Consider the following 27,271-nt stretch of genomic DNA (forward strand, 5'->3'; position numbering starts at 1 on the left):
TAAAACTATTGGAACAGTAGTACATGAATAAAGTACATCTTCTCAATGTTACGCTTGGCAAGGTGGTCTTGTGGTCAGCTTTGTTGACGTAGGATTTGAAGGTTGATTAACTAGCTTCGGCTAGGGACGTCGTCACTAAGGCCAGCTGTTTTAGGAGAGAAACACCTGGAACACGCCACACGTTAAAGAACTCGCCACACTTGTCGAAAAGAGTATTGGGGTCCTTCCCGATGTGTGTGGGTCAAACAGTACAGAGTGGCCTTACGTAGATTGTCATTACTGCAAAGCATTGGTGTATTACAACTCACATTTACGCCTGAAGGTGGTTTGCCGGTCATGCAAAACAAATTACATGTAAAACATTCACCTGTGAAGTAGCAAGTCCTAGCACCAGCTCTGTCACGACTCACGTGCGTGTATTGACCATAAGGGGCCCCCAGGTATTTTACCAGATTCAGATAGCCCCTCTCTTTGTATGTTCCATTGTCGTGGTGAAGAATGAAATACTTGTGATGGTACACCTGTTGCCTTCTGTCATACAGATAATATTCCCCTCCAAACGACGTGTTAAAAACATCCGTTAAAAATCTACAGGATTGAGTCGGACCGCACTCATCTATTGTGCATTTTGACAAATATGAGAGATGACATCACAAACATGATTAATGACACTAACGGGACACGATAACAGCTGTGAGCGATCACAGTCACAAACATTATAAAGTCAATTACTCAAGAGTATAGCTTGCTCTGTTCTCAACATTGAGTTCAAATTCCTGGTGTCAGGTTAATGGATACCTGCCAATTGTCGGTAAGAGCACCTGCCACTGAGGACATAGGACAAGCAGGATGATACGCTGGCTATACCCGAGGGCCAAACATATGTAGAAATATACAGTATACGTGCCTACAGAGGGCTACGTGAACAGTAGCACAACAGTCAACATGTTTACAAGCAGTTGCCAAATTCTTCAAGCCTGTACGTCAATAGCTGTCCTGTGTTTCGGGCGACAATGGCCCTGAAGGAATCACAATTTCCGACAAAGTGTTTTTGTTGGTCTCTATTCACAGTTCATTGAACCTTAACATCGTAGAGAATTGGGAATTCGACGACTGCTTGTAAACATGTTTACTGTTCACTTAAGAGGCGCAAGTATGCTCAGTTTTTCTACCTACAGCTTGCCCCACGGTCAGTCCGTACAAAGTACATTGACCCTTGAGATAACAAGTAACGTCAATAAAAAAATATGTTATCTTAAAAGTACAGCTGGATTCTCATTGATTTAGCACCGAAGATGTTATATATCGAATATCGACATTGAAAAAAGAACAACCACCAATGTATGATTGATAATGTCAACCATCTTTGTGCACGTATCTGTTGTAAGCTTAATCCAATGCCTTGCCCACAACGATTGGTTTAATTGCTGTCAAAGCATATTATAACGCCTTGATAGGTTTACTTCCTTGAAAGTAAAAAAGAAGACCACAAAAAAGAACTCTGGCTTATCAATGGTTGTTCATTTCTTTATGTTCCTACAGCGTTCAAGTTCACGCTGGATCCCGACACAGCCCACCCTGATCTGGACATCTCTGACGACGGCTGCTCGGTGACGTACGACTCGGCCGGATCGTCCCGCCGGAACGTTCCGACGCGCCCCGAGCGCTTCACGGATTACGTCGCCGTTCTGGGCAACTCCGTGGTGAGCCAGGGACGTCACTACTGGGAGATCGACGTCAGTAAGAGTCGGGGGTACCGCATCGGCGTGGCGTACAGATCCACGCCCAGGAACGAGTACATCGGGAGCAACAACTCCTCCTGGGCGATACAGTGCCACAACAAGAGGTTCGCGCTGTGGCACCAGAACAAGTCGCAGACGATCCAGCTTTCCTCGCCGCCGTCTAAGATCGGTATACTGGTGGACTTCTCGTCAGGAACCCTGACGTGTATAACCATGTCACAACCAGGGAACAAGCAGCAAATATACTCCTTCCAGACGAAGTTTAGAGAGTCCCTATGCCCGGCGTTTGCCGTGTGGGACAACTGTTTAACTGTCATCTCGGGTCTACCCACGCCAACCATTTAGACTACACTTAGAGACAACCAATCCCGACGTATGTGCAAATGTTCGCAGTAAAGGCAATGTACGTTCAAGCAGATGAGTGGTTCGTTTTATACGTCTTTCAGATGGTATTTTCTCTTCACGTATAGTGAGGCACACTGTAGAAAAGAATTCGTCACCTGAAAGACATACAGGCATAAGCCGAGAGCACCCATCTGTTTGGAGCTTTACTGCGATGTAACCTCCAGTCGTAGGAGTTGAGACAACAGTTCTAGAAGCTTGTGAAGCTCATGTTTTGTTACGATACCTGTAATTTCAGTAAAGTACGCCTGCTACGCAAAAGGGCTTCCCTGTACAGGTACGCTGCTATAAAATGACAATAACTGCAAAATATTTCTAGATATAACTCTATAGCAAACTCGCTTGTCGCCATTGTATTATTGAGACTTAGACTGTATGTAGGGTGACGGTGCATGGACTTTGATAGATAATTCACAGTCAGAACTGTGCAATACTGTATAAGTGGGGCAAAACAAACGCGTTGGCAGGATCATTTGTACTGTGCAACAATATAAAAGTGTACAGCTTTAGGGGTGAGGGATAGAGTGTAACATTTTCTTAGCTGTACATATGTGCGAACTGTTAACAGATATACAGTACATAGATCGGTGCTGCAATATTGTATGGTATTATAGAAGTGCTACGGCTAAAGCCTTGAGAATTATCAAAGTAAATAGGGATGTCAGATGCTAGCTTTTCTACAAGAATAAATATCGTCACCTCACTATATTCGTCAAAAATCCATTTAAAAAACTGTTATGTACGCGTTTAAGTGTAGATTCTTTGTAAGAAATACCAAGATACATATTGTCAAAAAATGGCTGCCATGGCGGATAGTCATTCAAAATCAGGGCATGGAATTGTCTCCGTTTGTAACGTTTTATGTTATGTTTTACCACGCCACATTTCATTGGTACTAAATGACCAAAGCTAGCTAAATATCACAAGCCATCATTTTTATTTGCTAACGTTGCTGTCGAAACAATTAGAGCGATGCGTCGAATGACGTCAACACGTAACTGTAGAAACATTGACAATGTTGAGAAATTCACGAGAAAGGTTCGCAAGGATACGTCGAATGAGAGAGAGAGAGAGAGAGAGATTGTTGAAGAAGTAAGAGAATCGTTTAGGGGAATGACATGGAATGGAGGAATAAAAAAGCGAGTGCTGTAAGAAATGTTGACAAATTTGTAGATTTGATCCAAGTAGATAAATGATTCTTGTGACATCAAAGGGGCTCCAGTTGTTGGACATCATGTGCCTAACGCATACTACTATCACTTGATGAAGTAAATGTCAGAAAGGTAGATTTTGATGTTACACTATGAAGTTTTTGCGTCCTGCATTCGATCAAACTGAACTGGTAATAAGTCCAAAAGCGCATGCGCAGCGCAATGCATTGTGGGTGTTGTTTCAAAGTTGCATGCCCATGAGACAAACTGTACCACTTCTGGACATGTATTGAATACGACCTACACGACCTGTTTACAAGTTAGGGGTCTTGACCTTTGACATATTGCCCACAATGCATTTCACTGCACATTCGTAGTTGGAACCATGGGATACAACTTGACAGCTCAAGGGTATTTGTGTGAGGGCTCAGGGCGAAAGGACATGTTTTACTTATGATACGAATAATGTGATGCGATTATTTCAGGGACGACTTTATGCTTCATGAACTGTGCCTTCCCTGGAGTACAGAACATTCTTAGGAAAACGAAATGACATAAAAAGGAATAGGTAGTTATATCGCCAAGCTCTTCAAAAACTAGATGACAGTTAAATTACACGTAACCAATTGATAAGTTGCCTACCACGGTGCCTGGGGCTTCTTGGTCATCATAACGAGATTCCAATTGTATTTCTAGCCTCGCATTCGCTTGATGGTATAACGTTGCTGTCAAACCTTCTAATTCCTCTTCTTCTGACGCTTTAGTTAGCTGCTGTAGCGTCTTGGCGGGCTGAGATCTAACACAGGAGATATTATGTTATTAACAGGGCGTCGCAGAAAAGGGGAACTAATTAAACAACCATTGCTCTGAATGTGATGATTATCATAAGCTTTGATAGACTGCAAGCATCCATGCCTTTCTTGTTCTTGCTGGATGTTGCTATCATAAGCAACAATGTCAAGAATAAAACCGTCGTACAAAGTACCATGTGTTCCTCTTATTCATGTACTGCCTTTCATCGCGCCATTGTTTGAGTGACAATTAACTAGTCATCATTAACATAAAGCTCGTGCGATGCTGCACATCTTGCTGTATCTCAGTTTAAGTTACGTTTTGCAGAAACCATATTCTTACGACGACGAAATCAGGGAAGCCTTGTTGTGGTTGTCTAACCAATCATTTACAAGTTGGCGTAACTACGTATACCACGAAGGCTGTATCGAATTCAAAGCACCGAGCTTATACTACAAACAGCAAATAGCCAAGACAGAACAACCATTGAATATTCTTAATCAGAGTGGTTTCTATCAGTGACCTTTGTCATGTTTTGACTGAAGAGATTTGAACCCAATGGCGTATATCTGAAATTGGTAAAGAGCCATCTAAGCCGAGTTGCCTGATTCCTTGCAGTAATATTGACATTGTGACCCACCATGTACCAACTGATGGGAATCAGTTACCAATACTTCTTACAAAACCAGGCTGTGGCCTTGTTGGAAAAATTGGCCATGGAAGCCAAATATTCCAAATGGGGATGTAGGACCACTACATCTGTGCTGTGCGGTTGGTCCAGTCATCAGCAGGTTATCAGTAATTCTGACTGACACCACCAGCCAGTAGCTGTATCGTGTAAATTGCCCCAGAAAGCTCAATTTAAGACTAACGGTACGGGGGCGATGTTCTTATTCACGTGCAATGACCCACAACTCACTTTCCATTACCGAAGTTCAAACAGGTCGTCAAGGCCATGTTACCGTATTACATAATGTCCAATGCCATTGCTTGTGCTAGTAACACGACAGGTACCAGATTCTAGAAAAGGCTTTGTCCTTGACGAAGATGACTAATGTGTTGTTAAAGCGACAGCTAGTAAATACCAATCGCTAGGCCTTGACACAATGGTCAATAGATTGCTTGTTCAAGTTAGAAGACAGGTAAGTAGTAAATTAAACATGGATGAACTTGACGTAAATGTACAGACAAAAGCCGTACACCCAGGCATTGTTTTCCTTGCGTTTTATGACGCCTGACACCTACGTATTCTGTATGTAGACATGGCCATATACATGCATGGTGATGGTGAGAAAGTCCTCTTATGTTGCTTTGCACTGTGAATGACGTTAGAAGAATCCACGAACCCTGTAGAAGGCAGGGCATTGATGAAAAGAATCCTGGATATTCCAAGAAATTCCTTGACATTGCCTAAGATCTACCATCTTGTAGACAGATGTAAACTCTCAAGAAGAATAACCAATTTGGAAATCTTCCAACAGCTTTAGGAGACCTTCGGGGTGTCTACCTATATCAAAGCAAGACGATACCGTCTTTGAGGAGCAGCCAGTTTTCTGTCAGGGCTGCGGCACTTCAGACGACAAGTGTTCACAACATGCAGTCAAGCTGCCACTTTCAATTTCTTCCGACCACAATTACCGCTTCCGGTGACCCCAAATTACCCCATCTATCCTGGAACAACTGTCATACATCTCCCGCGCCCCTCGGCCATTCAGCCGACTGGGGAAGGATAACATTTAGACAGGGTGAATCCACATCGTAAACATTCAACAAACCGGCTGTCGGTGTTTACAAGAGCCGCTGAGTGATGCTTGAATCAGCCCTTACACCACCTCTGCCGGCTCTGGGATCTAGCTCTAGTTTCCAAGCAGACGTGTCTGCTGGATGAAAAAGAGAAGAATTTGGCCAAATGGGACAAATGTGTTACTATGGATTTTCAGATAGTCGGCCCAACAGTTCACTCCTAAGCCATTTAACTCCCACTAGAATTTTATTCCTAACTTGGCCAAAGTCCCCTATTACTATTCGTCCATGAGGGAGTCTGGCAGAGACTTTCTAGCTCTCTTTGAAGTCATCACGACTTACCCCAACGTTTCTACTATTACGAACGCATAGAAAGTTATTCTTAGCAACGGTAGAACGTTAAAAGTGGAAATATTTTGGACAACGCAATCTGTATGATATTGATATCTACTGCACTGTATTCCCACATTTACATCAATATCATACTTTGAGCAGTAAAAACGGCACAGAAACAAGCCGCATGCGGATTCTTTAATTATTGGAACCCCAAAAAATTAGACCTTGATCCAGCAAGCTGACATTGAAGACATTCTTAAGGCACGGCGGCATCAAATATTTCCTCCTTGAATGTCGGTATGGCAGGGAATAGAGTTGCTTCATCGTTGTACGTAGAAAAGTGCAAAAAGTTTACAGCCCTGAGTCAGGCACTAAGATCGATTGCCTGAAAAGCACAGCAACAACAAATTGTAGAAAAGTGGATCTTTTCGTCTTCCTCTATTTACAAACAAAGACGTCAATCCCAACTCGTTTAGATATAACCAACACCTAGTCTGGCTTTTTGAATTAGTCTCTTGACACAAGAACGTCGATCGCTGTCGTTGTCACAAGTATGTTTCCTATGCCAGGTATGCATATACGTACTTGGATGAGGTTGTTGCATTATTCTGATTGATTTGTACCCACTATCTGATAATCGACTGAGAAGAAGTAATTATGTCTGATTGAATGAGAGCACGCCTGTCCGCCAAAGAGGAAAACCATGGAAGCAGTGCCTGAAATGCAACGAAAAACTGATTGTATAAAGACTAACAACAGAAATTACACACAAGGTGCTAAAATGGCTTTGCCATGTCATAAGAATGGTAGACAAGTTGCCTTGACATGGAGACCTGATGGTAAAAGGAAAGGAGGAAGCTTAAGACCAAAAGCCACGTGGAGGGGAACGGTGTCAGGCGACCTGGCGTCAATGGGGCTCTCCTGACGGTCTGCACAGACGGTAGCACAGGACAGACCCGGATGGAAGAAAAAAAAACAATTTGGCTTTATGTCTCACAAGGGATGAAGAGGATAAGTAAGTTCCTGAAGTTTAACGATAAGCTAGTCCTTTGTCACTGAGTGATGGGAGACTGGTTGTAAACTGGGTCACTCCTACTCTTCATAAGTGTGCTGGGGTTTACCAGAGAGATAAGAAGAAACGGCCATGTCGACTCTGATCAGATCGTGGTCACGCGTGGACTGAAGAAGGATGGTTTCCTAACGAGAGAGGCACAGCGGGCACATCAGATGTGATGTTGACCAGAGATCCGCAGCATCTATCCCATTTAGTTTCTCGTTTGTCACGCCTACCTCAATATCTGGTCGTTATTGTCCCGCCACTCTGCTTGCTTCAGATGATCTTTAACACCCATCATGTGCCTTAGCTTTTGGTGCTTTCTTTGTCCCAAAATAAATGTCATGTATGTCTGTTAATGTCTGCTTTTTGGCAAACATTACCTGGCGTTTACCATTATAGTTAAATCATACTTTTCGTGCAGTACATGTTCCTACATGCTCACGTTATGTCCCCTCTTATATTTTCATGCTGTAATTTCAATGTCAGAGTTGACCAAATGTTCTCTGAACAGGATTCAATCCCTCTTCCAAAAATCCAGTTTTGGTCGCTGTACCGTTGCTAGCGATCACCTAATAGAGTGTCTGGGACCTTTAAGACTATTCATTACTTTGTAATGATCACGCTCACTCCAGAACCCCTTTTATTAGTTAGTTGACAAGAGGCTAGGCCCACACTCCACAATGCCAATGGCAAACTACTCCGATGGTGTTCATCCAATGTATTCGACCTTGACTTTCTCGGCTGCCTTTGTTGAGTCTAAGAGTGGCAAATTGATTGGCTCGAACGTTCAAGTCCAAGAACTTTGACTACGTTCCAAGGACCACATGTTACACCTTCTCGGCGAGCGGAAATAGTAAAACACTCACACGTTTTCTTCAAGACATTAGATGTTATCGTTCATCTTGAGTGGACAACATCTTGAAGACGGTCGATCTTATAACCGAGAACCAGCTGTGAAGGGCCCGAGGTGTCATGCCAACATTTTTCTCCAAGTCATTATCTGCCTGTTCTGCTGGTACAAATAATAACACAAAGGTGACGTAAATCTTAATTCAAACCATTAGACCGCTATTCTTAGAAAATAAGCTGCTCAACTACAGTCAAACATGTACTAATGATCAATTCTGCCTGGGGACCACCAAACCATTGATATACAATCCAACCTGAACCAGTGATTAACTCTACATAAGGACTACCTGGCCATTGATCATTGATATACAGTCAACCCTGTACTAGTGACCATCTCTACATAAGGGCCATCTGGCCATTGATATACAGTCAAACCTGTACTAGTGACCATCTCTACATACGGACCACCTGGCCATTGATATACGTATACGGTCAAACCTGTACATGTGACCACCTCTACGTTACACAAGGACCATCTGGCCATTGATACACAGTCAGCTCTGTACTAGTGACCACCTGTACATAAGGACATTATGGACACCTTTTCGGTGGTTCCTTACAGGATTCCTATTGCCATAGGTATTTAGAATCTTGTCTATTGTGACCACCTTTAATCATCTTTTAACCACCATGGACAGATTTGTTTGTAAGCGTTTGAATCTTGACGATGAATACGACGTGTCCTTACCCCAAAAAGTGTTTTCCGTTATCATATTCGACGTTTTTGCGTCTTGTAACACATTGAAATCAATTCTACGGAGTTTTAACGAGGGTCGAATACAACACACACGACTCTACAGGAGGAGCAAGTTAGGGAAGGTATGTCCTTGGATCCGAATATTAAAAAGAACCTTGGACAAGTACATAGCACAGTAGACTCATTCCTCAGCTAACCAGCATCTATCGCACCACAGCCATCCCTCAGTAAGACATCTGGAGCCGCATATATGTAGTTCCAGTTTCAGAACTTATATTCAGCCTGTCGGCTAAACCGATTCCGCTGGGTACGACTTCTTCACTGGCTAGAGGCTTAGTGACACAAATACATGAAGGTCACACGTATATGCCTTTCCAGTGCATATCGCCCTGGACCCTTGGACAATGTGTTACCTCCCAGGTACCTACCAGAACACAAGTGATTGACATAAAGGATAATCAGGAAAATTGAAGGCAGTAGTTGCCTCAGGCTGTCGGTCGCCTGCCTGCTGACATCGGCAGATGTCGTCATGTGAAACTTTTCAGCCAGATTACAGAGAAATTCCCTCAGCTGTGTACTAAACATTGGCCGCATAATTGAGCTTTCCCTTAGGTGAGATTTGTGCTAAATCGGGAAGTCCCTGCAGCTTCGTCAAACCACCTGCTTCTACCTTTGAAAAGAAAACTTTCAATAACGATAATCCCTTCTTCGTTTGATACACCCCAAGGTGTGTAGAGAAGGATATCAGGATTTCGCTTAGCTTTCAATTTATCAGTACAAAAAGCTGATTCTGCATGATATTCGACACTTAATCAGTCAGATCCTTTCGGCACCAGGCCAAAAATGCTTTCAGGTCTATCCTGCTATCGCTACCCGTGAGGAAGTTTAAACTGCTGTGTTCAAGTGATACCTTCACGAGATTTCGTACAGTCTGTACCTAGTGAATATAAGAATCTCAGGAACCTGTGCTCCAAACTAAACAGAGGTTTCGGGTCGTCACATAACGACGAACAGGCCAGATTTATGGATTTTTGTCGGACAGCTAGACACAACGTCTTCACGGAAACTTCACACTGGCTGGCTGGAGCGTGCCGCGGCACTGAAGGCGACCAGATGTTGGGAGGCACAGAAGGCCCCTTTTCCATTAGACGGCGATCGCGCTGTGCTCTCACTGCGACCTAAATAGGATATGTATAGCCTTCGCTTCACACTGGTGTGACTTAGAAGACAACAAAACAAAGAAAGTGTAAATAGATTCGTTTCTTTTCTATACAATTCCTTGAGGGAAATGTCAAATTTGAGGTCGCATAGAGAGCGCGGCGAAAGCGCCGTCCTAGTGGAAAGGGTGTAGAAGAGTCAGAGAAGGCAATAGAAGAATTGACAAAGGCTAGATCTATCTAGAAGAGAAGGAAGGATTTTTGTGGGTTACCATCGCGAGCCATGCAATGAATTGACAATTGTCAATGCTGGTAGACACAGAACGTATGAGAGAAGACAAGAGAGGGCGGAATAGAATCATCCAGAAGGAAGCACACAATCTAAGAGGCAAAGAAGAAACATGTGAGAGAAGGCAAGAAAGGAGAATACAATGTAGAATCATCTAGAAGAGAATGAAAGAATGGAGAAAAGACAGAGATAAGATAGATCTGAAGCAAGGAAAGAGAATAATTTCATTGCATACATTTATAGGCCATGGAGGAAAGTAGAAAATAAGAAACAAGATCGCCATTCCAGTATCTCCTTTCTATGAGGGGGCATTCGTTTGACCAGGTGTCTATGACTACACCACACTACTTTCAGGAAGGGGGTGGTGTTGGTCTGTAATGCTGCAGTTTCTGAAAATACTATCAGGAGCTCAGAATTTCCATGTTTTCAGCTAGGATCCACATACCGCAATTCGTACAAATCCACCTTAATGATCGTGAGTTACAGGTGCGAACACTCAAACAGCCAAAACCAGCCCCCCAGTCGGAGGTCAACGTGCTTAAGGGTAATTAGGTTATTGCGTGCTTGAGACACAGAAAAAGACCTGTCGTATGCTTGGTCTTCCCCCTTTTCAAAAAAGGCCTCCTTGAGATTTAAACGTCCCTCAGACTGAGACAACACTCATAGTCTTGAAACTCGCCATATCCGCCTGACAGGGCGATAAGCACTGTTGAACACACCGAGACGTGTCGCCCGGAAGACCTAGCATCGAGGTCATCGGTCCTTACGTCTGTGTCGCTTTGACGTAATCCAGTCCGAGTGCGAATTGCAAGGACCTGCCAAAATCGTCAGGAATTTTATGGCGTGACGCAATTTCGTAAATTACGTACAAGTGACAGCAGATAGAATTTCTGTGAAAGCCGTCGGAGTGCAGAGGGGGATCCAGAAAACGGCAATTACAAGTCCAAGGTCTTGTACATGTACGTCCACGAAGAACAAAATTATTCATGACAAGTTATGCCTTTTTAACCCAGAATCAATGTGTTCATTCTCCTACTGCACATTAGAAGCTCATCAAATGTGGTAGGAGACTTACTAGTATTATCAGATAGCTGCAAAAAGTATTTTGAGTTAGCCACGTAAGGCTATTAAAGATGTGACGGCCGGGTCACTTGACGATTTAGTCTTTGTCAAACGCGCCTACGAGGCTGGTATACACGTAGACGGCGTACCGCCTGATTGTTACCGACACAGATACACAGGGGGACCTGATGCCTTCAAACTTTGTCTCGACCTACCTGACCCCAACAGATGTCTCCACGCCCCAGGGGTAGACCTTTCCCCCTCCCCGACCACTTGTTGTTTGACCGATAGTTGCCTCTTCGTCTTCCATGCTTGAGCGAATATCAGGTTCGACATAGTTGGTAAGGAGGTGCCACTGCCGCCTATCACACAAGGAATCAAAAGAGTGTCAGTTGACATAAACATTGCTTCTTTATCGGCGTTTGAGTGATAAAACATGTAAATAATTATCATTTTCAATTTCAATCAGTATACAGGTTTTTGACAAGGCATCTACTGTCAGGTAGATCCCTTCGGACATTGCTTGAAAGACTGGGGGAAAGAATTTCTTCAACGCTTCTCAGTGTAAATGAGACGAAGTGATCTTACTATCTTCGCCGTGCTGCAGTTAACATGGGCTAACTGTTGATGTGGAACTCGTGACCTTGTCCGTCTGTCGAAAATTGTACACTGTTCCAACGAGTTCCAAATTGTTCACCACATGTTGTTTGCATCACATAATTTCACCACTTGGCGAAGACAACATTGCGTCGTTTTTGGCACGCAGAAACACAACATCAGAACGGAATTACATCGGCCACTGAGGACGGCATGTAATGAGTTACACGCAAGTACACGAGATCACTGACAGTTTCTGGGCTATGCCAACAGCGTGATGCGCATAACCTCTATAGCAGGTAACGCAGGAGGCGTTTTCGTTTTGCCGTTATCTAGGGAAAGATGAGGTACTGTGCCTTTTTACTGTCACGTACACCTGGCTGTCAAAGGTCTAGACTACGTAGTCCACCAGAGCCCGTCAGAGATGAGTGTTTGCCCAAACATTGCAGCATCGACAAGCCTGCCAATGTGGCTGTTTTCGAGGCTACCATGTTGCGCGGACTATAAATGACGTTGCAGGTCCGGACCACCTCCAGTAGTCCGCAGCCCATCGCCCAACGTACATCCAGGATGGAGGGTTCTCTGAGAGGAGCGCTGCTGGCCGCCGCGTGCTGCCTGCTGTTCGGCACACTCGTGAGCGCCCAGGACCAGACCATGGGCCCTGCGCTGGTGGAAGGGCATGTGGACTACAGCGGGCAGATGTCCTGTAAGATCATCTGGCCCACACCAGCCGACAGGGCTAAGGAGACGGCCAGGATCGCCGCGCTCGAGACCAGACTAACGGAGCTGGAGAAAATGCAGGACAAGATCAGAGAACTCGAAGGCGTGAGTTACATATAGGATTTCGCAGAGATCACCGTGTGCTTGAATTCTGGTTTGTTAGTGCACAGCAACACTAGAGAGTTAGCGATTTTGCTGGGTGGGTCTTGGCCAAGGGAAGAAGTCATTTCTGGACTCCCAAGTTCTTTTAAGATCCTCTTTCAAACGAAAAGGAGATTTTCTAATGGGAGTGTAAAAGCGTGTAAACTTTTCTTTCGTCTTTCCCCAGCGTTGCTCCTCCTCCTGTAGCGCCGGTGGTGATACCTCCTCCTCCTCGTCTACACCATCCTCCTCCTCCTCTTCCTCCTCTTCGTCATCCACCTCCATCCTGACGTCCCTACGAGAGTGGTCCAACAAACAACCATCACCCGGACAGCCGCAGCCGCGACCGCAGCCTCCGCACGGGCGGCCGCAGCCTCCGCACGGGCGGCCGCAGCCTCCGCCAAGACGGCCGCAGCCTCCGCCGGTCGTGGCCACGGGTGGCGGGGACCCGAACCGTAAGGACTGCTCCGCGCTGTTCAAGCGGGGAGGCGTGAGGGCCAGCGGAGTGTACCAGATCTTCCCCGCAGGAGTCCGCGCCCCGATCGAGGTCTACTGCGACATGGAGACCGACGGAGGCGGCTGGACGCTCATTCAGGTAGGAGACAACCCTCTCTTGTCGGTCGAACTCGAAGCGCAATGTTTGGGACGGGTGGGTACACTCGTCGTAGGTTGTCGTACAGGAGAGGAGCAGGAGAGTTATGAACCAAACAAATCCACCAACGACTAAGGCAGTCTTTTTCTAGTCTCTACCAGACTCCGGATCGCTGTTAAATCGTAGAAATGGAACAAATAGAGGAGTAAGTCGGCCAGAGGAATATAGCTGGGTAGGGAACAGCACGCGATCCACCTTTTTCGTAACGAGACAGCTAAATCGAACGGCACGTGCCAGACTATCCTAGGAATGTTTCCCATCTGCCAATGTACGACAAAGACACGACGAATGTGGCAGGGGCCATAGCTGACGGTGCAACACACACCATGGATCTTAATTAGCGCAAATCACCGCGTCTGACCAAGTCCTTGGTCTGACCTACTCTTTCTCGATAAGTGTGTGAGGTTCTTTCACATGTACATGTCGCCCCCCGTTAAAAAGTTAAAAAGCTATATGAAGTATCACCATGCCTAACTTTCCATCAAAATCAACCCAACGGCATGAAAAATCACCCAGGCTCGAATCTAACTACTTCTTCGCTCCTCTGAATTCTATCTATTGGATCATTTCCAATTGGCTGCATTCTTTGCATTTTCGAAGTATTTCTACAAAACGCAGAAAACCTAAAACACGAACTCGCTGTTCTTGATCAATCTGACACGGTTCAAGTTCGAACATTCCAGAGAAGACTTCAAGTACGTTGATTGGACTCGAACCCATAACCTTGCCATGGCCGCAATGCTCACATGCCAAGTTGCACGTCACGACAGCACAAAATTAAATGCCATTTTCCAGGGACTCCGAATGTGAATGAGATTGCAATGAACGCCGGTTTGCAACTTTCTGGATTTCAAAATGATTAAGATCTTAAAGTGGCTTCTCACTGTCCTTGGGGCTCCCTTGTGGCACTGCGGGGTTAGAAATATAAAACATTGAATATGATGTTTGTGCGCCCTAGTGGAAATTAGAAAGCGAAGCGTTACTACTTAAGCCCTATTGCAAACAGGATTTAGACTGATTTATATTAGTTTAACCTGACAATCTTAATTGGGACGATGCCAGAAACGTAAGACTGTATTGAAGGGCTTCGGAAATCTGACTTAAGAACTTAAATCCTCCGTGCGGGCATTGACGGAGACAAGCCACACATTGGGCTTTGGACTCAAACAGACACCGTTGTTAGAGAATGGAATTTTTTTTTGGTGGTGGTGGTGATGGTGGTGGTGGGTGTTTGTGTGGGGGGGGGGGGGGGCGTTTCTGCTTGTGACCAACATAGAGAAGTTGTTATTTGTTATGTGGATAGATGTTTTTGCAAAATAAAGAAATGGTCAGATTATTGGTCCCCTAGAGGCTTTCTTTTGCATATTTTGACCTGGACATGCTATGGTCTTGATTTTTCAGTGACAGATAGCTTTTTTTATTGAGTACAAAAACGTATTGAACGCCTGTCGTGGCGTCATGTGTGGCGTCGTGACTGGTAGAGCGTTCGGCTCGGAATCTATAGGTCCCGAGTTCGATATCCACCGTGCCACCGACGTTGTGCCATTGGGAAAGGCACTTAAAATGACCTTCCTCGCTTCACCCAGGTGTAAAAATGGGTACCTGACTTTGGGGAGGTAAAAGAAAAGACTACCTTTACCTTCTAGGCTGTCTGTACTGTGTATGTGACACTGTTAATATAAGTTACTAACTTGAGTGCAGTGCCACATTGTCCTCGTCTGTCCATAAGCACAAAAAAACCTGTCATTCCAAGGTCAATTATGGGCCCCCTAGTATGTGACCTTGGTACTGCAGCAGAACTTCTATTTCTTTATCTTTTGACATGGACATGCTATGGTCTTGATTTCTCGGTAACAGATAATTTTTTTAGTTAAAAAACGTATTGAACACCTGTCGTATCCTGTTCTTCACAGCGCCGTTTAGACGGCAGCGTCGCGTTCAACCGAGGCTGGGCGGACTACAAGGCCGGGTTCGGGCAGGCGAGCGGCGAGTACTGGCTGGGGAACGACAACATCCACCACCTCACCAGCAGCCAGGGAGACTATGAGCTCAGGATTGACCTCACCAACTGGGAGGGCGAGTCCCGATATGCCAAATACAGCAGATTCAAGTACGTACTTGTAATAATAATGACACCCATTGTATTAAGCTAAGGGCACAACCCGCCGTATGTGCAATTTGTCTGTACGTTTTTTGGGGAGTCCACGTCCGCCACGTATTTCTGAAAACGTTCAGGCTGTACAGGGCAGGCGCGTCGCCCGAATTGGCACGTACGGGGGCAAATCCGCAGCCCGATGGCACACAAAGTTTTGCCTCCAATATCCGTCGGATTCCATACGGGTTCGTACGGAGGCGGTACTTACGACTTACGGATTTGATCCTTATAAATTCGAATGCCCGTCGAAAGTTCGGGACGCACAACCAAGAAATATTCACATACCAACGTTTTGTTAGTCCTCCTTAGGGCAGTGCTGACTAGTTCTACTTCCCAATGCAGCTAAACATTGAAAGGGATGCGGTACCGGTCCTAAAGCATCGGTAAGAAATTACATATTTGTGTTGGTGAAAGGAGTTAAAACTTTTATTATCGTCTTTCATCACAGAATCCACGATGAGAGCAAACTGTACGAGCTGAGCCAGGGCGGGTACTCGGGTAACGCTGGGGACACCATGACCATCGGTCTCCTGTACGGCAACGACCGACAAAAGTTCTCCACCATCGACAGAGACAACGACGCCAACAGGATAAAGAACTGTGCCGCAGACTTCGGCCAGGTAACACTTAGCCAGCATTCCGTAATGTTCTATGTTCTAACTCGATTTGTTCTAACGATATCTTCATGTATCTGTCCATTCATATGTCGATTCATCTTTGTTAGTTTACGTTTATGAAGGTTAGACATCCAATCAGGGCTAGCCCTTGGCAATAGCCCATGGCTAGTTGGGCAACCCTGGCTGTTTGTAAACAGCTGAACAAATAAATAAAAATAAATAATAGACATCCATGTAAACAATATTTACCTAGGTAATTCAATCTCTGCAACTGGATAAGAAACGGAGATTTACTTCCAGACGTTTCGAGAGACATCCATCACTCTTCTTCAACGTCACTAGAATAAACTGGCAGAACAATTCAATACAACTACAGCTAATTAGAAAAAATGGCTGATCTGTATGATTTACATTTGAGTCACATTTGCATAAGATCCTCAAAAGTTTGTTCTAGTTAGCTGTACTTGTATTGAATTGATGTGACGTCGGAACCACGTCACCACAGCAGCGGATCATAGGTGCCAGATAACCTGTGTCACCCCCAGTCGAAATGAATTTTCAGCATTTCTCTCCATTTTTCAGGGTGGTTGGTGGTACGGATCTTGCAGCCACACCGACCTGAACGGAGAGTACCTCGGCAACTGTGGCTTCTACTGTGCCTACGGCAAGGGTGTGTACTGGTCCAAGTGGAAGGGCTGGGAGTATTCTCTGAAGGAAACGGCCATGAAAATCAGGCCAAAAGATTTCTAAGTAGGACATGGACGTGCAAGCGTGTGTGTAATAGCGTGAAAAGGGTTAAACCTTTGTGCGAGAGGAAGAGCGTTGACTGGTATGCGATCTATCGAATGTATGTTTTGTTCTACATTGTTTGTTTTTACAAATGAGGTGATAGAATCACTGCCAGACAGCCGTCTGCGAAGCCTGGCCCTAATAGGGTGCGATGATGTTAATGAGACATTCCTTGGCATCTTGTTTATGCAAAGATTAGATATGATAGCACTAGTGTTCTTTGTAGCATCAGTAACGCTTTTACGTATCTATGTGGTAACTGGCATCGCAAAACAATCGACAATCCAATGAACACGTTAAAGAGCTTATTAACTTTAACAGAGTATGTACTACTACAAAAACATAAACTAAATTGGTAGTTTCGTCAATAAAAAACAGAAAGACAAACAAAGCCGTAAATAAATTCAAATTAAAGTTCTAACTTTCTTTAACTTTCATCTTCTTAAACTGAGCTCTCTGTTTTGGCTCAATGCAACAAAAAAGAAGTGTGTATGGAATGTGGCGACCTCAATGTACTGTATTCAAGAGGTGTTGTTTGTTGGCTACAGTGAATGTACCAAATGTTCATGTACTTTTTTTACTGAAGCTGTGTATAGAACATGATACATTTGATGTCAAGTTAAGAAAAAGATGGAACTGAACAGAACTGAGTTGATGATTCGATGATCTACACATCGGCGACCGGCCATATTTAGCAACACTCAGTTGTACTTACATGTGCTATCCACGATATTCAATAAATTTTTGTTTTTCTTTTGGAATGGAATGTGAGTGATTGTTTATTGAAAAAAAAAGTCATAGCTAGAGAGGCAATGGCGTTTACATCAGTAGAATAGTACTGCTTGAAATACTCAGTCTGCCGGAAGAGCGCCGAATCTGGAGACAGCTCTGTCCCCCCAAACGGACCTGGAAGTCAGGGGACTTGGGAGGTAGGTAGGTAGCTGACTGCACACAGAAGGCAAAGAACAGAGAAGGATGGAGGATGCTGGTGCTAGAGGCAACCATGGTCCCCGACTCATAGATGAGGATGTATATTAGTTATTCTGAATTATATTAGAATATACACATCCCCCTCATACTTCAATAGGATCACTTTATTTGTGGTCTGTTGTCAAAGTCTTGATTCAATATTTTACCATTCATATAACACGTTATTTGCAACAAACAAACAAACAAGCAAACAAACGCAATAACGTGTGGAGTACTCCCACTTTACGCAAGTAGGTTGTTCCTCAGCACTTCGTCATGATCATGGTAACATTTCTTTACCTTGAACCACAGTCAGTGGATACCCTTTATTGGGTAATAATAAGGCTGTCCTAAACGCAGAATGTTCACGCTACTACTCATGAACATTAAGGCATATAATAACACAACATGAAAGCAAAATCCAATAACACACGTTTACATCAGCAGTTCAAAGTAGGTGATCCACCATTTCGGGAAATGCATGGCTGTGTAGGTTGGGTGTGGTGGGGGCCAAATGTTCGACGAATTGTCCGTTTCTGATCTTTTCTGACAGTACTACCGTGTCCCTTTCCACTGACAAAACGTTCCCACCATAACACCATAAGTAAGACGATGCATTAGGATTTGATAGGACCTGAACTTACCGTTGTCTTTTCAAGTTTCAACATAGACTTTTTGAAATGCCGCCATTTCTGTGTCATCTTTCTGTCAAACTGAGTGGCCCTCTAGCGGCTGTAGCTAAAACTACACAAGGTATGCTCGGAGTCATTTTGCTTCAACAAGGTAAAACAGAGACAATGGTATACTGCCGCGGGCTTATTTAAGTTCCTTGTTGTTGGAAAAAATAAGTTGTCTAAAGGATTTCCGTTGTCCTGTGCAGAAAATGCGCTAAAATACGAGAAAACTACGTACCTCGCATGTTTGCTTGTACCCCCGAACGTTGAATCTAAACTCATGAACGCTTGGTCAGTATCACTCAGTAGCTTACAGCTGATTGGCTAGAATTCCACTAAGTGATTTCGTCACCGCACACGTTCGGTTCAGTCCTTTCACTCGTGGGTCGGTCCGATTCCAGGCGAATTTCTCCCCAGCTCCTAGATTTTTGGTCTAAAAACGCCAGAAAAACACTCCAAGATGGGATTTGGTAACATCAAATCAAAGGACGGTCAGAAGCAGCTGAATGACTTCCTTGCAGACCGCAGTTACATCGAAGGGTGGGTAGAAATGGGATTTTTTTCTGACGTTTCTTTTCCGGCCATGGCATGTGTGCCGGGGTGGGAGGGGGGCATGCCACATGTGCAGATTTTATATTTGCTTTACTTGCGTAATGCACTACATTAGTTTGTGCATGTTCGGTGGTATTTAGGTAAAGTAACAGACTTACAATTATTGATAAATGACATGAAATAAAATATGAAAATAGGAATATAGTGGTCTTTTTTTAAAAATTGGAAGGCTCGTGCAATTGCCAAGAAAATCCTGGATGTAGCCTCAAAAAGTGCGATAATGTACTGATAGTGATACGATCTTGGGGGTTGGATAGAACTTTCTTGAATGGCCGGCGCCCATCTATATCAAAATTCTTAATCATGATTTGAGACGGTGACCATATAAATTATAAAATTATATCGCTTACAGATGATATCTATTCATTGATGGATCAATTCAGCATACTAATTATAATTTGAATCCTCTAATCATGGTTCACAGATGTACGCTATAATTAGTATAAATCCAACACGGCACAGATCTCGTCTAATGAAAAGCTGTAAAACTGAAACTGTATAGCTTTAATGAATTGTCTTTTCAATCAAGAATTAAAGAGTGCAGTAAGTCCAATATATTTAGATAGTCTTTATTGATTGACATATTGATATTTCTTGCCACAGGTATGTCCCCTCCCAGGCCGATGTGGTGGTGTTTGAGGCCATGTCAGGAGCGCCCTCTGCTGACCTGTGCCATGCACTGCGCTGGTTCAACCACATGTCATCCTACAAGAAGCCGGAGATGCAGAGGTGAGTAAATACTAATCTCCAAACCGATCCTACGATGGCATAAGATAGTACCAACCAAACTGGCCAAGGAGTGTAGTCAGCCAAGAGGTGTCCATTTGTCCGGGAGCAAAACACACTCCTAAGACGGCTTTACTCCTCTGCCAGCTTTTGATACTATCTTATGCTACCATAGGATTTGCTTGGATATTAGAGGTGAGGATGCAATACAGTGTTCTAGCCAGCCTGAATTTTTTTCCGTCCCCAGGATTTTGAATGGAAATCCTGTGGATCTTAGGGGTTCTGTAAAAGTTTGAAATCTAGACCCTCTGAAACACTATTTCCTACTCTCCAAGCAGAGGTTAAACTCAGGCTGTTTTTAGACGTTTTTTTTTAGGTGTTTTTATTGGGCTGCCTATTTAGTACCGTTTTCTTGTTGTCTTGCTGCCAAATGAGGAGTACAGCCGGGCCAAAGGAAGTCATCAGCCAGCAGTAGCCAAACACACTCCTATTCCTAGGCCGGCTTTTACTCTTCTACCAGCTTTTGATACTATCTTATGCTACCGTAGGATCTGCTTGGAGATTAACTGTAGGGACTAGGGGTGGGTAACCATACTGGTACAAAACCGTTTTTTTCTTATATTGGACCAGTCCGGAAAAAACGGACCTAAAAAATTGATGGACTGGATGTTGGACCTTTTACCAAGTTTTTCAGTCAATCCTATGGAGGCAGTTAGCCTTGTAGGATTTTAAAATGCCAGTGGGAGTTGAATACTCCACTAAACATTTCTTTATAGCAAAATGGACCATTGTTTTTAGTACCGTCCATTCACAAGTTCTCACATACTGAATCAGGTCCAGGTTCTGAATTTTCTGTACTGGTACCCACCCCTAGTAGGGACATAAAGGTTGATGGATGTTATATTGATGCCAAACTGCCCCCTTGTGTTTCATAGCTGGCCTGGAGTGAAGCAGCCGCTCGGGAACTATGGACCGAAGGGCGGGGCACCTGCTGCTGCCGGGGACGATGATGATGATGATGACGACGATGATGATATCGATCTGTTCGGGTCCGATGATGAGGTGAGAAAATGAGTGAATGAATTAATGAATAACACTCGGGTTTTTCTAGAAAAAAAATTGCAAGAGGGCGTCACCAAGTGGGGGAGATTGTTTTCTGACTACCTGGGTGTGGACTTTTTGATAATTCTAAGTTAAAATGAAGCATTCTATGGCTTCCAGGAGCCAAAATTACTATCAGACAGGTCACGGTTGAAGACTGTGGCCACATGTGATACCTGGTCAATCAAATTTTATGCTTGTCAGAGGATCTGCTCCCCAGGGTACGGGGGCATGATGGCGCAGCACCCCTGTTCCCTTGTTGTAAAAAAATCCCTAACTTTCAGTAGTTATTCATTCATTCAAACTTTTTTTCCTTCTCTCAGAAATTCAGTCCTTATTCCTGTTGTGTTGTACATTGTTAATGTTATTTTGTGTTTTGTATAAGGGAGATGGGTAATGAATGAGTACGGTAGTCTTCATTGTCATGTGTAGACTGACTGACAGTAGACTAGAAGTAGTAGTCGCGGTATAAGGAAGATGTGTTATACCTTTGAAATTTTTTACGTCTCCAGCGTTAAAGTTTTCTGTTTCTTCTCAGGCCGAAACTGCTGCAGCAGAAAAGCTGAAGGAAGAACGTCTGGCCGCCTACGCAGCCAAGAAATCCAAAAGTAAGAGATACCGATCTATACATGTACTTTCTTAACTTCACTCAGGTTAAGATGAGTACTTAGCTTTGGTAAGGGATATTTTCAAGAACAGGACTGGAGATAAAGCTGGACACACCACTACAGGAGGACTAGTTGGGCAGCCCTGGCTGTGAATCAGGCTTTTGGCTAGGATTTTATTATGGGGAGTCCAAATTTCTTAGTGACTGAAATTCACCACGCAGTGAATGCTACACACAAGAGCATTGTAGGGTGGTCAGGGGGCATTGACGTTCTGTACTAAGGTTCGGGGTTTGAGAGAATTTTAAGTTAAAATTGTGCATTCTGAGGTAATACGAGGGGCAAATTATTGTCAGAGAGGTCACAGTCTTCAACATGTCATCCCTGGTCATGCCTGTCAGAGGATCTGCTCCTCAGTGTAATGGCCTCTTCAGTGCGTCTAGTGCGTCCAATTTCTTATTATATTTAGAACTATTTATTTGACGCCTTGATGCATGTTAAAAATTAAAGTTTGCCCATACATCTACGGATGCGTAGGGTGGCGCCCATCTCCACTTCGAAGCCCTTTGGCCACACATTTGTGCAAGTCACTACAGCAGGGGGCTGGTCCGCTGGTAGTGATGTGTGTTTTACTTCCATACTCTTCCCCATTAGTGCTGAGTGCTAAGCAGAGAAAGCAGCATGTACCATTTTTAGAGTCTTTGGTATGACTCGGCCGGGGATCGAACTCACGACCTACCGAATGCAAGGCGAACACTCTACCCACTCGGCCATTGCACCGGTCATGCATTGATGCATGCCTGGCTAAAAACCTGTTGTGCATGCTGAACAGCCAAACCAATGAATGCATGTCTTATGCAGAATGTTTTTGCCTCCTCCCAGAGCCCTTGCACCTTCAACAAGATTTTAAATCAAAATCCAGGGGATGGAAAAAATTTCAGGCTGGCTAGAACAGTGGGTCAGAGATATTTTCAAGTATGGGAGATACAGCTGGACGCACCACTACCAGTGGACTAGTTGGGCAGCCCTGTCTGTGCATGCTGATTGCTGAACAGCAAAAAAAAAAAAAAAAAAATTCACGGGTCTTAGTGGCAAGTGTGCAGATGTTCACACACTGGCAGCACCAAATCCGTAGGTGTTTTTTTGCACCTTTAGACAGATTAGCCGTAAGGCTCGGTGGGCGTCACTCCACCGTCATGGGGGCAGGGGCATGGTGAGTATCGAACTCAGGACCTTATGATTCTGATTCCAACGCTCTAGTCTTTGTGCCACACAGACACCCCTGAACAGCAAAATAAAGTAAAAAATGTTTTTGCCTCCTCCCAGAGCCCGCCCTCATTGCCAAGTCCATGATCATTCTGGATGTGAAGCCGTGGGACGACGAGACGGACATGACAGAAGTGGAGAAATCTGTCCGCTCCATCGCAACAGACGGTCTGGTGTGGGGAACATGTGAGTTTTTGTTAAAAGTTTCTGTTGATGAAATGTAACCACAATTTTCCTGGAGTCCTGTCTAATGCAAGATATACATTTATGTCAGACCTGTGCCGCGATAACGTTCTATACAGGTGTTCTGGACCGGTCGATGATTTTCCGTATCACAGAGGCTTCCATCGATTAAATAGAACACACTCCATGCACTCCACAAGGCCTGGAGTTCTTTTGTATCTAATTTTTCTCGAATTGATGTTCTTGAAGAAAACAATTTTATCTTTTTTATGAGTAGTTTGGCAATTAAATCAGTATTTTCTGACCTGGGTATGACATAAATAAAAGAAAACATGGTGTATTGTATATGGATGCAGTAGAGCTTGATAATTGTATTGCCCTGAAGCAAAGTTTGAACTATAAATTCGAACACAAACAAATGGTAGAAGCTACTGGTAGTTAGAGATCTAGAAAGTGATTTTAATATTCTGTTAATATTTACGCTGTTTGTTGTCTTTGCCACCATAGCCAACCCTTTGTTATACTTATAGCCACTGGGTATGTTTGTCAGCCCTGGATGTATGTCTTACAAGTTACAACTGATCCGATGAAATGGAATATAAAGTAAACAATTGCCTGTTTTTTGGTCCCCAGCTAAGTTGGTTCCTCTGGCATATGGCATCAAGAAGCTACAGATCAGCTGTGTCGTGGAGGATGATAAGGTGAATTTCTAAAACTATATTATGATATAATATATGATATACTATAATATGATTATATGTATGTCACATTATATAATTTCATACCATGATTGTATAGTGTAAGCGTTTGCCATTGAACAGTAGCAGCAGTTGCTATGATCAAGAATCTTGAAATTGTTTATATTATGGGTATTATCTAACTATGGTACTGTATGTGCTCAACATTATGGATGTACAAATGTAGACATCTCTGTTTTCATCTTGTTAATTGTTATGGTTTCCTTACAGGTTGGGACAGATTTCTTGGAAGAGAGCATCACGGCCTTCGAAGACTATGTCCAGTCGGTCGATGTGGCTGCTTTCAACAAGATATAGTCTTCCTCTGCCCTCTCTGCACACTCGCAATAGCTGAACAATCAGCTGTCCCCTGCACCTAATCTCCAAGCAGATTCCTGGTGGCATAAGGTGCTATCAAAGCTACCCAAGAAGTATAGCTGGCCAGAGGAGGTCAGCCATCTACCGGTGCCCGTCTGACTCCTTTTGGCCGGCTTTACTCCTTGGCCAGCTGTGATACTATCTTACGGCACTGTAAGATCTGCTTGGAGATTTCCCTGTGCCAATTTGAACTTGGCTTGAACAGCTTTATGACCTTTGTTGATCACCTATCTAACCTACCTAGACCTTTGACACTTTAAAGCCATTTGGGGCGATAGGGTAGACAACCTACAACTTCGTCCTAGTCAAAAGATCTACGAAGTCAGTGACCAAATTTAAATTAGAGTCTTTGGTCTGAAAGACTGATACACAACTCTGGAAAAACTGAAAAACATGTTGACATGATGAAAGTGAAGCTGTAACAGTCATTTTAGGGAGGCCGCTGTGTACCATCTTCAGCTATGTCTGTTCCCAACCCTCTGTGCAAAATAAAATGAAATAAAACTGAAAAATGAAGTAGATGACTCTTTCTTCCCAGGTACCTGAACAATTTGACATTTAAAGTCTACCTGCTGTGTTCAATGATGACACAAACATGACTGTGAACAGTTACCAGAATGTTTATTAAACTCTAGGTGCAGAAAACCCATATTTTCAAGAGAATCTGAAATCCAAGTTGGTGCTGATTCACCATTCTTACAATATTTTCATCTTTTTCCAGTGCTACATTTTAATCTTTGTGTTAAGGTATTAAAATAAGACGTGATATGAATTATTTATACCCGTGTTTGAGTATAAGTCTATTTGTGTGCAGTACTGGAACATGACATTGGTGTACTGGTATTTTAGACCTGTACCTCGATATTTTTCATGGCATTGTACACCATGTAGGAAAATAACTCTGTTACACTAATACTTGATACACCAATTGCACTTCACTTTTGCCATAAACTACATTCGTCACCTTGCTAGCTAAACGTTACATGACATGTTAACACACTTTTAAGTTTAAAAACATTTCTCTTTACATTTCTTGGTAAACATCTCTTCTATTGCACATTGCTTCTGTTAAATATTTCTTTTGTCACATTACTTGTTCCTAGGGTATGTACATAAAACCTGTCCCTGAGACCATTTTAGGTACACAGCTTTCAATTGTTTGTTTTTCTCCAAGCAGAGGTTTCCGTCAGAGGGATAATAGTGGAAGGAGACAGCCTTAAGAACCATTGCCACTACTATCTGCCTGAGCAAAAACTCTGCTTGGAGAATACTTACCTACATATAGTATTACTTACACATCTCTGCTATTGCTTTCATTACACATTCAATATGAATTAGTATGATCTTCAAAGCAAATCTCTTGCACAATGCTAGATATTTCTTATGTTACATAGGTCATATTACATCCCCATTTATTTCACACCAGTTTTCTTAGGTAATATCAGAAATTATCACAAATCTTCTTACCTGATCACGTTTGTCACAATCACAATACTTTACCTCAAGGGATTGGAGTATTGTTTCTACATGTATCATTGTGTGTTTCTGTACGTGTATATATTGTATCTGTGTGTGTGTGTTTGATACATGTAATACATATTGTCTGTGTATGTATGCGTATATATATATGTATTGTCTGTGTTTGACTTTCAGCACTTGAGTGTATGCATTAGTGTGTGTGTACATGTGAGATTGTAGGTTTGTTTGTTTATCTGTATGTATTGTCTGTATGTGTGTGTGTCTGTATATGCATATGTTTCTGTTTGTATGCCCATGTGTGCACCTCTATCTGTGTGTATGTGCTTGTAAGTCAGTGTTTATGTCATGTTACCGAATCACTAATTCTAAACCCATTACATAAAATCTTTAAGAAATAATTGTTCTGTTGAAACTATATACGTATAAACCTCAGAAGACGAAGCACAACGTTTTTTTTTCATTCCAACACACAGTGCAACACATGTACAGCTTCACTACAGGGCTACCCCTACTCTCCACAAGTGCTTTCTTTTACGTGCAGAGTTTTGAGCCACCAGCATAACCTAATCTTCTTTACATCTTTTTACTGTACTATTATATTTAGGTTTAAACTTTGATGGAAATTTATTAATAGCCAACTGTTTTCATCTTGATGGCTAACTGAAGGCCAACATGGTATTACTCTTAACATCTGTACATATTTTTTACATACAAGGTTGTTTGTCGAATATTGCGCATGAGTATGCACATATGATTATGACGAAGGTGCTGTCTGCAATGTTTGTGCCTTTCCCAAGGGCACAAGATCAGCAGCATGATAGGATTCGAACCCAAAACCTGTTGGTTTTGTGCCAAACACTTTGCAGTAATGCCACACGACTCCACCTTAAAGTTATTGACATGACTCAAAATTTTAGATCAACACTTGAAGATACATCATATCTTTTACAATGTTTGTTTTTCTTCTTAGCTGCCAAAGTATTTTGAAAAGGCTATTTGTGAACCGAAAAGCGTTGATTAATTGATTGTCTGAATGATCACGGAAGCTCATCTAGATCTGTGTTGGTAGTAATCATAGTACAATGCTAAACTTTGTTCCAACACAAAAGGTTAACACAGAGCAAATTTTCAACGACCACTGTCACCTTCAGGATCAATATTGATGACCAATCACTTCAGAACGTAAACTTGTGAGAGTTCCTGACGTGATCATATTAGCACCTGATCTTGCAGATATGTGTGTTATGTCGTTAGCAATAGGTCAGACGTGCCAGAACCAGCACAACTACTGTAAATGCAGGAACTTTTGTGGTGGATTAGTGTTCGCGGTGGCTGCTTTGCCGCGAACTTAAAACCACCACAAACATTTTTCTGTGGTAGTAAGTGACTACAGTGCATGTTGCTACTGCGAACTTAAAACCACCGCGAAAATTCCTTTCTCCCACTAATGCGAAATTAAATCCCAACAAACTTAAATGCATTTACTGTATTGACTTTGCGTTATATTGAGTATCAACACAAATTTACTTTCAT

At 43.2% G+C, this 27,271-nt stretch overlaps 3 protein-coding genes across 10 annotated transcripts in view; all 3 read left to right on the forward strand.

The window, feature by feature from the left end:
* LOC118424720 (E3 ubiquitin-protein ligase Midline-1-like) overlaps positions 1–4,279 on the forward strand; it is a 73,266-nt gene extending 68,987 nt beyond the window's left edge. For all 8 annotated transcript variants that reach the window (XM_035833405.1, XM_035833407.1, XM_035833403.1 and 5 more), the window contains one exon: positions 1,543–4,279. In XM_035833405.1, coding sequence (XP_035689298.1) covers positions 1,543–2,087 — 545 coding nt within the window. In that variant the 3' untranslated portion in view covers positions 2,088–4,279. The remainder of the gene's footprint in view (positions 1–1,542) is intronic.
* Positions 4,280–12,426: 8,147 nt separating this feature from the next.
* On the forward strand, positions 12,427–17,771 carry LOC118424735 (fibrinogen-like protein 1). Its single transcript, XM_035833456.1, has 5 exons — positions 12,427–12,759; positions 12,983–13,390; positions 15,361–15,557; positions 16,051–16,222; positions 16,802–17,771. Exons 1-5 carry the CDS (start codon positions 12,442–12,444, stop codon positions 16,967–16,969), a joined length of 1,263 nt encoding a protein of 420 aa, XP_035689349.1. The 5' UTR covers positions 12,427–12,441; the 3' UTR covers positions 16,970–17,771.
* Positions 17,772–19,003: 1,232 nt separating this feature from the next.
* LOC118424752 (elongation factor 1-beta-like) lies at positions 19,004–24,775 on the forward strand. Its single transcript, XM_035833485.1, has 7 exons — positions 19,004–19,191; positions 19,867–19,992; positions 20,925–21,051; positions 21,629–21,698; positions 23,022–23,147; positions 23,778–23,845; positions 24,113–24,775. Exons 1-7 carry the CDS (start codon positions 19,112–19,114, stop codon positions 24,197–24,199), a joined length of 684 nt encoding a protein of 227 aa, XP_035689378.1. The 5' UTR covers positions 19,004–19,111; the 3' UTR covers positions 24,200–24,775.
* The last annotated feature ends 2,496 nt before the right edge of the window (positions 24,776–27,271 follow it).

Source organism: Branchiostoma floridae, chromosome 10 (genome assembly GCF_000003815.2).
Source record: "Branchiostoma floridae strain S238N-H82 chromosome 10, Bfl_VNyyK, whole genome shotgun sequence".
Lineage (NCBI taxonomy): Eukaryota > Metazoa > Chordata > Leptocardii > Amphioxiformes > Branchiostomatidae > Branchiostoma > Branchiostoma floridae.